The 14096-nt window shown below is 37.5% G+C and overlaps 1 protein-coding gene across 3 annotated transcripts in view; it reads right to left on the bottom strand.

The window, feature by feature from the left end:
- The window catches only part of PDXDC1 (pyridoxal dependent decarboxylase domain containing 1), a 31429-nt gene that overhangs the window by 16014 nt on the left and 1319 nt on the right, over window positions 1-14096 (bottom strand). For all 3 annotated transcript variants that reach the window (XM_032197599.1, XM_032197598.1, XM_032197600.1), the window contains exons 2-7: window positions 7156-7229; window positions 6732-6797; window positions 5944-6027; window positions 4896-5042; window positions 2648-2837; window positions 105-173 (exon numbers count right to left, since the gene is read on the bottom strand). In XM_032197599.1, the coding sequence (XP_032053490.1) occupies window positions 105-173; window positions 2648-2837; window positions 4896-5042; window positions 5944-6027; window positions 6732-6797; window positions 7156-7229 (630 nt within the window). The remainder of the gene's footprint in view (window positions 1-104; window positions 174-2647; window positions 2838-4895; window positions 5043-5943; window positions 6028-6731; window positions 6798-7155; window positions 7230-14096) is intronic.

Here is a 14096-nt window from a genome sequence, read left to right as displayed (position 1 = left end):
TTAACGGCTGAAAAATTAAGTACAGCAAGTAAATGTCAATAATGTTGTTAGGAAAAAGTTTATTAACGGAACAAAAAAAGAGCTCTTAAGGAAGACAAACTTACCATTTGATGTTGAGATCCAAACATGGTGTTACAAGGCACACGGCACATGCAAGAGAGGGGTAACCCTAGCTGCAATAAAAATGATGGAATTTGAACAACTGAGACATGGTTCAGAATAGTCACTTCAAGCATTCACAGAAACACACATATTAAGTGACACAAAAAGTAGTAAACATGTCAATAAAAAGCTGGCTAGTACATTATGAAGTAAGTTTCTTGCCAAAACTTATAATCAAATTATTAGCAGAGAAAAGAAAGCAGAGGAGAAACTCAGAAAAAAAAAATAGGTTTGATTAGTACATTAACTTCATACAGCATTTCTACTGAAATATCTATGCAATGTACAACAGCCTAAACTCAAGCCTTTCTTTCTTGGCTGCCCTTTGAATGAATATACATGTAGCCTATAAGCAAATGTGCTTTTTGCATGGACCCTACTCCACTGGAAGTTCACAGTCACTTTACTACCGAGTAGAGAGCAATCTGTCAACTTTGAGCATACTGCTTAATTCACATCACTATGTTCACGTTCTTCCTTTGCTATAGAGGTAAATTTCAGACAGTTCTGCATAATTAGCATGGGGATTGGATGAAGGTCTCTTACCCATTTTAATCTTTAACCTGGAAGATCACTAGGCAATTGAAATATAGTTGATCATGCTCATCACTTTGAACAGGAAGTTCATCAAATTAAGAGAACTAGTTATAGACCAGTTTGTGTGTGTACTTTTATTTGACAGAAGTTGAATTAATGACTGATTGTCCAGTTACTCAGTTACGATTTGTGCTCTACAACATACACTATTTCTCAAAATCTAATCTAAAACAGCATCACTTAAATTCATTGATTACCTGATAAGGACAAGTTAACAGTAGTGTCTTATCTTTTGTTTGTACTCAGAAGCAAAAGGCTCCCAAAACACCAATTATTAGCAGCATTTTTTTTTTTTTTTTAATCAAAAAGGTTCAATCAATAACTACATGCAACGTTTTGCCTGCAAAAAACACCAACTTACTGCAATGAACTTTTACCACTTATTACCTAAGTCATTTTGGCCCAGACCAGTTCCTTCTATGCTAACAATTTTATTTCTTTGCTGTCTACGTTTTTAATTTCTTAGTTGTACCCCTACTCACCTTCTCCAAAGACTTGAGAAAATATAAGTCCCAAGAACTTGACCCTTCATTTTAGTATATGTTAAGTTTAAAAATATCACTGAACATTAGGTATGCAACAAGAAAATCTGCGTATGGTCTCAATCAGCTCATATAGGTATATGAAAATTCATACAAATAAATGCTTGGCAAAACAGGTTCTGAACATAATTAAGAAAAACTGGATTTCATTAAAACACTGCTTTTTGGGGTAATTTGTTTCCAATTCCAAACAAAACTTTCTGAAATGGAACCACGCTTCTCCCTGAATTGTATTCATTTCAAAAATGGTAACATCTGTTGAGAAGAAGAGGTCAGAATCCAGTGTGTTTGGGTCTTTTTCACCCTGACCAGTGGCTTATGAAAAGTGCAAAGCAATCTAGAAACAATTGCTCGTCTTTTTTAATAAATAAACAAGGAGTTAGCATGTGGGTCGTTTCACTGAAAATATTCAGAAAATTTCTCTCCCTCCCACTGTATCGTTGCTGCAAAACACAGACCAAATACGCAACCTGCAACTACTTTTTCCCAGTCACGTGTTTTTAATTTAAATATACAGTCCACTACAGCTACCAAGGTTACTCCCAGTATGAACTTCACTTCCTTTGCCTATGTTTTATAATTTTGGAAAGTGCGGTTAATAAACAATACCAACATACTACATAGTATTTTTGTATTTCTAACTTACAGATATTGCATTGGCATCAAAGCATCAAAGTATGGTTTCACCTAAGATTCTCTTTCCCTCTCCCCTGTAATGTGTTGCTTTTTTTTTTTGTCACGTTGCTTTTTTTTTTTTTTTTTTTTTTTTTTTTTTACCACCAGGGAAAACCAAGTTCTCAAAATCACCAAAGATAACCTATTCCTAAAATCAGAACTGAACTTTTTTGAGGCCCAAGCTTCCTTGTTCAAAATAGCCCTTTTCATGCTTTCATTTAACAGGCATAGGAATCATCCTAAGTCTCAGAAACATAATTTTATAAGGTACAGAAATCTGTTATGTCCATAGAAAGGCAAAGTAGAGAAGAGGTTGAGAAGAATCTGCTTGTAAGGAACACTAATCTGACAATGACAAGCAAACATGTGGAAGGAACAGGAGAGCTGCAGAGAGACTGCCCAGCTTGCCTGACAGTACATGTATTCAGTCAACACAGTAGCACTGAGAAAACCTTGGAAGAATTTTTAAAAGCATAAGTTGAAGGCAGACAATTAGTTTTAGAGGAAACTTCTCAACTGGTCCCAACTGATTTACAAGAGTGCTGCCAATAGGAAGTATCAGTGTCTTGCAGGAAAAGTCTGAATATATTTTTAAAATGTAAATTTCTAATAGGCAATATGAAGCCAGCCAGGTTCTACTGACAGCTGAAACCCCAACTGATTCACTTTACCTGATTGCAGAGAGCTTGGCCCAAGCCTGTTCTAGCTGCAGAACTAATGTATATAATGGGCTGCTTAGTATACAGCACGTTAAATCCTTCCACTGTATAATCTTCATAGCGTGTGTGAATAACAAGTCGACAGATTTTTAGGAGACCTTCACGATCATCTTCATGATAATAAGCTGACCCATTTTCATACCTGTAAGAAAATCTGAGTAAATATGATCAAAAAAACAAAACAAAACAAAACAACAACAAAAAAAAACAACACCCAAACCAACAGCTAGTTTAACAACTAAAATGAGCTCCTGCACTGGTTAGTGTTATAGGAGGACAAAGAAAGAGCAAAAAACTACCTTAACAGGAAAAATTCAGCAGAAGGAAGCTTTACTCAAACAGGCTGAGATGATGAGAGAAGCCTTGTATATATATATATATTGATTTAAACTCGGAGACAAAGTAAAAAAGAAAAAAAACCATCTGCAGTCCTAAATAAATTCCTTTACAGAGTTCAAAGCCTTACTTAGTAAGAGCTGGGGTGGGTTCATCTGAGTTTATTATATGTAAATTCTAGACTACTAATTTTAAAGAGAATGCAACATGACATCCTTCAAGTTATGTTAGTAAAAATAGGAATAAGATACATGAAATAGGATAAATGGGCAGAAATGGGCAAACTTTATTATGAAGTCACAAATAAATATTTCATAATAGCCAAAAGTTACTGATGCCATTTGTAATTTACAAAGTTTGAGAGTAATACCACAATTTATTCAGTACACTGCAAAGCAATTTTCCGGATGTTTTAGATGGGGTACATAAATAAAATATTTTTCTTCCCTGCAAATATTTTAATGATTTTATAGCTATTTTGCCTTCGATCTGATTTATTAAGAACATTTCTTTGGGGCTTATGAGTGTGGGAGTGTGTTCCTGCTCCTCCCCTTCTAAGCACTGAACTCAAATTAGTACATTAAAACTTACAGTCAAGAAATAGGAGCAAAATGAATAGATAAGGGGTAAGTGTTCTGCATTGAGGGCAATCCATTAACTGTTGTAACTACAGAAAACAGCAACAGCAGAAATAGCAGATACGTCAATTTATAAAGCAACTTGCATGGTAGATACTTCTTTTAGCATTTTTTGTGCAACAAGTAAATCAACAGTCTTGTGACATTTCAGAACAGCATTTATCCGCAAGTATATGTAAAAGCACTGAAACATATTGCTGTAGACCATCTGATGCACAAATCCTGCCGAATATTCCATGGTTTAATTCCAAAATGACCCACATGTAAACATTTACTTCACCTTTATGCAACATTTCTGTAACCTAACGTGGGCACAAGAAAATCCCTCTAGTGTTGCTCATAGCCACAGAAAATGTCAAAAGGTATGAAACAGTTTACAGGATGGTATTTGTTAAATGCTGTTGCCTATGAGTCACAAAACTTTGGGGACCACATTCCAAAAGATACTCCTCATTAATTATAAAATCACATCTCTCCTACATATAAATAAACATTTGGCAAAATACCTGGGTTACCTGCAACTGCTCACATTTCATCATCACACAAAGTTTCAACATATTTAAGTCAGACAGATAGTCATTATCATTGAATTTATAAAATAATCCTGATGAAGATAAGCCTAACAATAAAATCCTTTACGATCTACAATTCAAACAAATTTGTGTTAGCTTTACATATTTAGTTATATTAACTATTTAATCTTGTACTACACACAAATAAAGCCAACACTTCTCAGTAGCACTGGGAACATCTTCCGAAAGACGCAGTATCATGAGAGTGATAAAATGTTTTTTTTTTTGTTGTTTCAGGAAGGGAAAAGGAATTTCTAATCAGTGAATCCCTCCCTACCTAGAAAAGTGAGCTAGACCCAGGAAGCGCAAAGGACAAATTAACTGAATACTACTTTCAAAAATATGAAGCACCTCAAACCACAGCAACACAACATATACCTCAAAAACAAAAAGTTAAATGATCAACCAGCTGAACTGCACTTTGGTCCTTAGCTCCACCATATGGCCATTATAGTACTATTTTTATGGCAACCATATTCCTAACAAGTTCTGCCATTCAATGTCTTTAAAAAAAAAGAAAAATAATGTGATGTGTTAAAGATCTTTCAAAGAATACCTGTAATTTCATGATAGCAGTTTCTTTTGTTGATATCACACGTATTTTGAAACGATTATTACTGCCCAGTTTTACTTATGTTATTCGGAGCGACTCACCTGAAAAGCCTGCAGAGCCAGAGGGTAGTGTCAGAAAGGATCCTTGTTGTAAGCTTTCTCAGTCTTTCCCTGTCCAGCACTGATATGTAAGCAGCCAAACTATGCCCCAGTAGAGCCATGTGACCCTGTTCACCAACATTTTGAAGTCTGCAGGCCAGAACAGAGAAACTGCCAACTAAATACAAGTCACAAACATTTCAGTAAATTTAGGTTTGCGTGTTTTTACTACAGCAGTAGAATTTGTTGACATGTAATTTTAAATATTTATCAGAGGAAAATACAGTATACCAGTCACCATCTTGCTGTTGTATGTTACCATACTAAAATGCCAGTGTAGACATTGCACTTCACTTGGCCTAGCTGCTTACAGCAACATCTCAGCTTCTTTTTATCCATCCAAGGTAAATCCTACTGATAACGAAAGGTTTACTGTAATCAGCAAGCATGAGTTGGAACTAGGCTCCTTATCTGCATTGTGACTTTAATGTACATTAAACATATACCTTCTCCTCTTCATGCTGACAAAACTCAGGGGACCGTTATTACAGCATAGCATTCATTAGTTGATTTTTTTTCCTGTTTGTTTTTCTTCCCCATCTCCAAACTTTTTTTCAAATATTAGTTTTCACTACACTTCTACAGATAAGTTAGTATTATTTCCATTTTGTAGGAAAATGGAAATGTCCTTTAAACTTTACAGGGTGAGGTAATAAATATTTTTTGTTGGTATTCAAAGACGTAAGACTTTCAGACTTGAACCAACTTTAAGAAAGTAAAAAACGAAATGAGCTGTCATATCAGAGAGAATTCCCTTGTACAACTCCATTTACTAATAGCCCTAACTTGATGAAAGCTTGATAATTTTAAGAAAGCCAAGCCTAATGCATTACTCTGCTTTGCTATATAATGTAATTAAGTAACCTTTAAAAGTCACATAGTTGCATAATATCTTTTTACATTTAAGCATTTTTGAAGTGTAAGCTCTTTAATATCACAGGGTAGAATAAATCAGGTATCTTTCACATGCAACAATTCATATTGACTTTACCGGTAGGCCTGTGAAGACTCCTCTTCCTCCTCACCATGCATTAGGTTCTGAACTAACTGAAGTATGCTCACCATGTCCTGGCCACTGTGTTACCAGTGAGAGGAAACAACAAAAAAAAAACACATCAAAAAAAACAAACAAACAACAAATTAAGCACCACTGCCTAGCCAAGAGGCCATTTAGGACATAATGACATTTGGAAATGCTTTTTATTCTTAGAAAAAGCTAATTCAGTGTCTCCACTCCAAAACAAGGATAATTTATGTACATAGAAGACTTAAATAGATTTTGCCATGTTTTCTGAAGAAAAGATTTCCTCTTCCAGAGCAGAAGTTACAACAAATTTTAAGTCTTAGTTTTCAGATGCAATGATTTTATCTGCCATATGCACAAAAGCTCCATAAAACTTTTAGATAAAACTGGATTTTTAAGTTCTTATTTTCATTTATTTTTTTTTTAAGGTTTTCTGCCTTGCCAGTGTCAGTTATTAATTTATTGTCTTGGTGTTTTAATGAATTTCAATTCTATAGCACAGGTGTATCTATATTTATTGTAAGTCTTAATGACAACAATATGTACCAATGCACCAATTGTTTCCAATAGTTCAAAATTTCAGTCAATAAGGACAAGTAATCTCTTTTTCCCTGCATGAATATGGAAAAAGTCACAGAAGTTGTTACAATGCCAGACCTGGTAAATGCTCCTGTTTGCCTTAACACAGAAGTGTTACCTGTATTTTACATATTCTAAACAGTGTAGAGCATTATCCAAAAACTGTTGTTGCCCACCTGCCTTGCAGTGGTCCAGGAATATCCTTCCGTGCATACTTCTTTTCATTTTCCTCCTCTGCTTTTCTATGTTAAAGACACAAGAACAAATTATGTATTTAGTTTGTGTTTTACAGCATCAATGTAGCTGTCTTACAAAAATATTAAAAGCTACTTGCACAGCAATAGGAAAAGATCTAACAACTCTGAAAAAAATGGACTTGCTCTGAATATATTAGAGAACATGCATAAAAACGTGTGTAGATATTTTAAAAATCCTATTACTTGAGAAACAGCAGTTCGTTTAGGTATAAGCTTCAGAAGGACAGTATGACCTTCAGCTACCAGGAAAATGTGTTCTATCCCACTTAATGACAATGGCATTAATAATCATACCCTGAGCACAAATAGGTATTGTTTTATGGTTGTTATTCTTTGTATATACCTTTGATTGTCTTCTAGCATCTTCATTGCTTCATTCAGATTCTTTCCCATTTCGGCTAGAGTAGGGTCAACCATCTGTCAGGAAAATAAAAGATAACTTCTATGAAAGACCAGAACATCATTTATCTTACTACTGTCCCCACAAGACACTTAGTACAAATTCATGCATCAGACATGCACGTGTACTCAATTTAAAATATTATGCTGTATAACCTGAATCCGAAATAGACAAAAATGAAAACATATTATTAACCTAAAATAACTAACCCAAAATAGAACACAGTTATGATGTGGATTTTATTATTGATAGATCCAAGATTCTCATTAAAAAAAATCCTCTAGCCCCTCTGCCATAACAGTAACAGGAAAAAGCCATGAAAAACAAAACAAACAGACCACGATCAGTGGATAAACCCAACACTATTATTTCTTACAAGAAAGTTACCTTCTAGAAAAAGAAGCTGTTTGGAAAGCTGAAAACTGACTAGTGTGACCAAGGCAGGTTTTAGGTCACTGAGTTGCATCCTCTAGCTGCACAAAACAGGTTAAAAATAAATTCACTCCTGAGACCAGGTAGCAACAGATCCCTGTTAAAGAGACTGTCGGGGTGGAAGAACTTTAAAAAAAAAAAAAAAAGTTGAACCTATTTCCCATGAACCAGTGTTGAGGGATTTTTTGAAACAGCAAAAATCCCATGGCTTGCTGTAGCTGAGCAAACCAAGCTACCAGGGCAACTATGAGAAGTTCCCGTAACAGTATTCCCACATCACCCAATTGAGGAATTCAGAAAAATATTGTTACCAGTAGCTGGCTTCAAGGACAAGGTCTATGTGACTGCTAATCACAAGGGGGTTGGTTTTCTTGCAGGTGGGGTTGTTTTCTTGTAGTTGTTTGTCTGAGTGCTTTTGACCAATAATCTTGTGTGAAACACTGTCCGCCCCTCTTAAGTTCACTATAAAAGTTAGGCTATTCGGGCAATAAAATGGAGCATAATCTGACTCTACTGGTGTCTGTCATGCTTTCAGCCGTGCTTCCTGCAACAAACTAGGTAACAAGTTCAAAGACAAGCAAGTATTATTTTCTAAAGACCTACTTTGACTTTGAAGAAGTCTCTTTAAGAAGTTGAACCCAAGATGCCTGGCTACACTGACACAAGAGATCTGACCAGGAATATTTATCTGTTTGGATATCTGATTGGAGGACCTAGAAGCTTCCAGAGGATGTGAAAGGTATCATCTCAGGGCTTGGTTTACCTAGAGTGGTTGATATTAAACAATATTTGAGTATTAAATGTAGCCCATTATGAAGGTAGAAGGTAAAACCACTGATACGACTCGTCAGATCTGACAGCAAAATACTCTAAGATACTCAGGTGACCCTTTCATCGGTCTCTCTTCTCCCTTCCCCTGCTCCCAAACGCACTGTAAGCATAGCGTCTGCAAATTCAGTAACAACCATTTTTCAAGAGACTCATCCTTATTCCAAAGCCTCCAGTAGTAAACCACTTCAACTGCTACTTCAGTGTTTTTGTGGCTTTTTTCTTTCTTTTTCTTTGTATGTGTGTGGAATTGGTGGTTGTTGCTTTTAAAAAATATCTTAACCAAGTTTAATATTTAAGCTTACCCTACCCATAGGGCAGGGCCATAATTCCTTGTCTGCACAGTGTTTGAGCACCAGTAGTCCTCAAGGCCTGCACATGCTTTCCATTACCAGTGATGGAAAAGCATGTAATTGTGCTGCATCCGTGGTGTGACACAGGCCAGTATGTTTGCTCACGCAGAGGCAGACACAAGCAAATTTAACCGCAGAAGGAAGTGGGATTAATTTGCATGAGGATTTTACACTACTTTCATCCGGAGGATTGATCAAGGAGGAAAAAAAATGAGAGTTACCATATGTTCAAAGGCTATTTTTACCAAAATATTTAGAGATTTAACTCATATCATAGCAAGTGGTAGGTGGCTGGAAGAATCAGTAGCCAGGCACGGTCTCACTGGCTCAAACCAAGGCTGACAGCTCTCCGCACTCTGTCCTTTTAGGAGTGGCCAGCAACTAATGCTTTGGGGCAGAATAAAGAACAGTGCATCCCATAATGTTTTCCCACAGTAACCCCCAGCAGCTAACAACAGATGTTTGTTTGTTTGCTTTTTACACTTCTGGCTTCTATAACATCCAGTGGTGGTGAGGCCCAGGACTTCTTCACATGCCGTGTTACAGCAGTACAAGCTTGCAAAATTTGTGACCTCACCGCAGAGATAAAAAATACCTACATGTATGCTGCAAGCATTTGGTACTCAGAACACAACATACACAGCTAGGCAAAAATCCTAAATACAACCATTGGCAGTATTTCCATACATTTTCAAAGCGTCCAGAGAAAAAGGGCTTAGAGACTCCCTGGAGCACAACTGATTTTTAAGGGAGTAATAGACATAATTTCCTGACATGACCAGTCAATCTCATATACTTTGCTACAAGTTGCCATAAAACACAAGCAATGCTAAGGCAGTTATTTGCTTGAACTTTGCTTAGAGTTAGATGCAAATATTCTAACAGATCTGTTGGAGATGCTGACACAAGATGTAGAACCATTACAAAAAAGCCTCTGTGTTGCTTTTGGTTGTTACTAACACAATTAATTCACCTGCTGGAATGACAGCAGATGTTAAAGCCTGCATATGCTTACCTTGTGACTCACTGAGTCTCAGTGGCAATTACCCATGTATAAAACCCTTGTGTCAATAAGCTAGCAGAACAAAGACATAAAATACAGTTTTCTGTCATGAGACAAACTCACGAGAAGTTACGCCAAGCAACATAAAATGCTATGACATCCAGCAAGTCCTCCAGCTCTGATATGGATTTAAATGGAAGATGAACCCCTTCTGCATTTTTCCAACTGCTAGGTGGATGCACAGCAACTCATTTTCTCCTTTGAACTACAGGATGCAAAAGAATCCTTTTGTTGCTGCGCACTGAATTTTATACATGCTCCCTACTCTGCTCACGTCATGGAGGTGGGAAGCAGCAGACTATCTGCAGAATTTAAACAGCAAGAAAAACAGGTGTGGTGAAGTTGCAACAGCAAGCCACTCAGTTAGGGAAATTCTGGACACACTTTAATGACATGCCATGATCATGTGGTACGTTGTTCAGTTCAGTCTGTAAACAAGGTCATGTGTGGATAGACCCCAAGCAGCAATAACAGAGGGTTTTTTCCTGCTCTTGAACTAAGACTAGCAGACAAGCGGAATACTACATTTTGACCACAGGTCCACATCCATTTGGGGGAGGTGATGGGGGTGCTAAACAGCTGCACAGATGTAAAAGGCATCCTGCCTGCACCAGAAAAAGACTTTTCCAACATAGTAAGATCTACAAACACAACTGTAGAACCAGTAGCCATAACACTTAGAGAACAGCATAAGATGAACTTACATACGTGTAAGGGAAGTGCATCAAAGGCCCATCCTTCTCATGAAGGTAAGAGAAACCTGCATGCCAGAAACATTACTGGCCTGGTGCAACCTGAGGTGGCCCTGCTGCACAAACTGCCCGGCCCTTCCCAGCAAACTGTGGAACCATAATTTCAAGATCCTATAAAAGCAACCCACAAAAACAAACATGGGAGACAGAACTTGGAAGGTGTTAATCTGAATTTAAGTACCCATCTATGCAACCTGAAATTCTACACTTGGTTTGCATGGTCATCACTGCCAGGCCATCAAACTCATTCAGAGCCTTCCTCCGTGGTCACGTGAAAGAGCCTTTTGTCTTCCTACCTGAGAACCTTCACACAGCAAAACTGCAGACTGTTTCAACTCTCAAAAGCATTTTGAAATGTTTGCTGCGTAATTCACTTTCATGCGAATGTATTTTCAGAAGCCTGAATGTCTTTCATTGCACTGCTTGTCAATCTTCAATGCACTGTGCTTAAAATCTCACATTTCATTTCAGTGCTTTAGTTTATGTAGGACTTCTAGCTATTTACTGGCCTGATAAAAAGACTAAGTTTCAGGGACTCTTCTTTGCTTGCTTGTTTATGAGTGGGTAGGCCAGCAAAGGTGGATTTCTTCTTCCTTGCTTCTTGATTACAACTGTTAGAAATTTGCCTTCAAAACAAGCTGCTTGTCTGGTCATTGAGTGCCTACAGTCTCCATATGAGTATATTTACAACCCATCTTGAAGAAGAAGTAAATGAGAAGTAAAACCTTCACAGGACAAACAAAGCAAATACAACGTTAAAGCAGGGTGCACTGACACTCCACCTGAGCTCACTTTCACCAACAGGCTTCATCCTCGAGTTCCTCCAAACCAATTTGTTTGACCTCCTGCAGGGTTTGCATCCTTTATGCACACTATCCCAATAAATTTGTTTTCAGCTCTGCAGTTCTTTCTGCCAAGTACTAGGAGAACTTGTGGGAAAGCTGCGGGCACTTCTGTCCTCCATCCAGCACAATGGAACGTTCATGCTTCTAAATTCTTCTCTATCTTGTGAGCTCACTTGCATTAAACATGCTTTAATTATTTTTACCTTTTTTTTCCCTGTTTAAGCCTGAGATGATTCATGAGGTTGCTCAGGCCTACACTTCCTGCAGAACTGAAGGACAGGGGAGTGGTGTGGTTGCTTCCTTTTAGATTGTGTCCAGCAGCAAACCAGTGAAGCAGGGGACTAAGTCTCCTGCAGCACAAGCCAGCTCTGTTGGCTCTGATGCTTGTCAGCCTCCCCGTACCTGCAGTAGCTCCCACCTCTAATATTAGCAAGTGGATCCAGGCTCACTATCAACATCCACTATAGATTTTCTTTTCAGTATGCTTTTCCTTTGCTGAAAAGGCACTTAGGGAAAAATGCAAACAAGGAAACAACTCTAAAAACCGGGACATTCGTTACTTGCAGATGCAGAAACTGAAACTGCTCATAATAGCCTCAGTTTCTGCCCTCAGCCCTTCCCTGGGATCACTGGATGACTGACCACAGTTAGCTGATCCTTTACCCAGGTAGCTTCCACAACATGCCACGTCCTTTCAAGCTCCAAGGAGGCACCAGCCACCACTTAGTCCTTCATTCTGCATCCCAACACCTCCTGCCCCCTCCGGTTCATCCAGAACCCTGACACTCACTCACTTATCTCATTCTTAGCTGTTGTTGCCTTCGAGATGCACTAATTAAATTCAATAAGGTTAATGTTTTAAGAGGCACAATTTGTGTTTACTTTTGCATTTTGTAACTAATCTATTATTCTTTAAGCACTTTGAACTGTAAAATGCAGGCAGCATGTCACACCTCGGGGTCACCTGGCAACAGGGGAAAGATAAGGGGTCATCTCCGGTTTTGATAAGACCGAACACCAATTACAAATTCAAAAGTGAGAATGCTGCTTCATATCAATGTTTTACAATCTTTACTTTGCACTTCTGCTGGCTGTACTCCTAATGCCAGAAAGGGATGAGTTCAAACAGTCTGCATAAACTATTCTGCGTGCAAAGAGACTCACAGGCACAGCACAGCACTTCACCAAAAGTATGCCTTATTTCCCCCCTATGTTATTACATTTGCCTAGAAAAAAAAAAAAGTTTTACCAGCCAAGAAAAAAAAACTGTTCTCAACAGTAAATTAATCTCAAACAATGATCAGTATTCTTCAAGCCAAAATAATACTGTGTTTATTCTGCAGGCTAAGAAATGCCTTAGATGACAAATAAAAAAGCAGCACTTTCCTGACTGTTAGTCTTGAATGCAAAAGGCTAATATTACCACAAGGCTTCTGCTTACAGGCATTTGCTCTTTTAAACTTTATCACTTCCTTGTCATGCAGCAGGACTGGCACACACATCTGCTGTCACAAGCACTCCTTGAAGTTACCAGGATGTTGTGGTAATTAATGCAGGAACAAAGGAAAAAAAGTCACAGGCTGAGAGAAATGCCCAGTTTATTCAATGTTTAGGGGAAACAGTGCTGCGGAGACAGCATGGAGATGCAAAGAAAGAATCTGCCCTATTTTACCAGTGACAATCACCTGACTTGAAACTTAAAATGTTAAAATCCTTCAAGAGTGGTCACATACCACAATATAAAGAAAGCAAAAAAAAAAAAAAATCATAGATCTGCTGCCCAAACTTCTCGAGTTGAACATAGGCTTCCAGAAGAAATTAAACCTAAAATTCACACCAAATTTTCTGGAGAAAAAAAAAAAAGCATTCTAATTATACCACTGAAGACACACAATGTTCATAAATTAAAAAACAGAAAGCCGTATCTGATAAGACAAAGATCACTTGCAAAACTAAGCCATGAGATTGTTGGTGTGCAAAACCACGTATCAGATTCTACAAGTTCTCCTCACAAGCCTATCATGCAATGTTTTCAACTCTCAATAAGTTTCTCACACACTTCAATCATTTCATTTGCATGCAACTAATGAGTGTAGTCATTCACTGTCACCCCACAGTGAGGTGATTCCAATAAAAGGCCTTCTTCATTATGAAAAATAAAAAGTTTTGACGAACTTTTATACAAGCACTTATCACTTATATCCCAATAAGCTGTATGTATAAATACATAAAAAGGAGACATGGTACAAATAAGACATTCAGATGCATTATGATAATGCTTAATAAGCACAAGGTAAGTGGATGCACATTCTCAGATGATAAAAATATTCCAGCTTGGATGAATTTCAATTTGATTCATGAAGAACAGTTCTTTTATATCACACACAAGACCAAATAAAGTGCAGATTTTACTGATTCACAGCAACCTTGGCTACTTCAAGAGGGCACTAACTGCTAAGTGCATGGAAGACGGTAATTGGGTTATGACATGACACAGGGTGCTACAGCTTTTTATCATCCAAGGCGAAAAGAGCCATGATTTAAAAAAAAGAGAGAGAAAGTAAAACAAATGATAACTCTTTACACATATCTATTTGTGTACACTGAAAAT

Source organism: Aythya fuligula, chromosome 15 (assembly GCF_009819795.1).
Source record: "Aythya fuligula isolate bAytFul2 chromosome 15, bAytFul2.pri, whole genome shotgun sequence".
Lineage (NCBI taxonomy): Eukaryota > Metazoa > Chordata > Aves > Anseriformes > Anatidae > Aythya > Aythya fuligula.
This window is presented reverse-complemented; position numbering and strand designations above follow the sequence as displayed.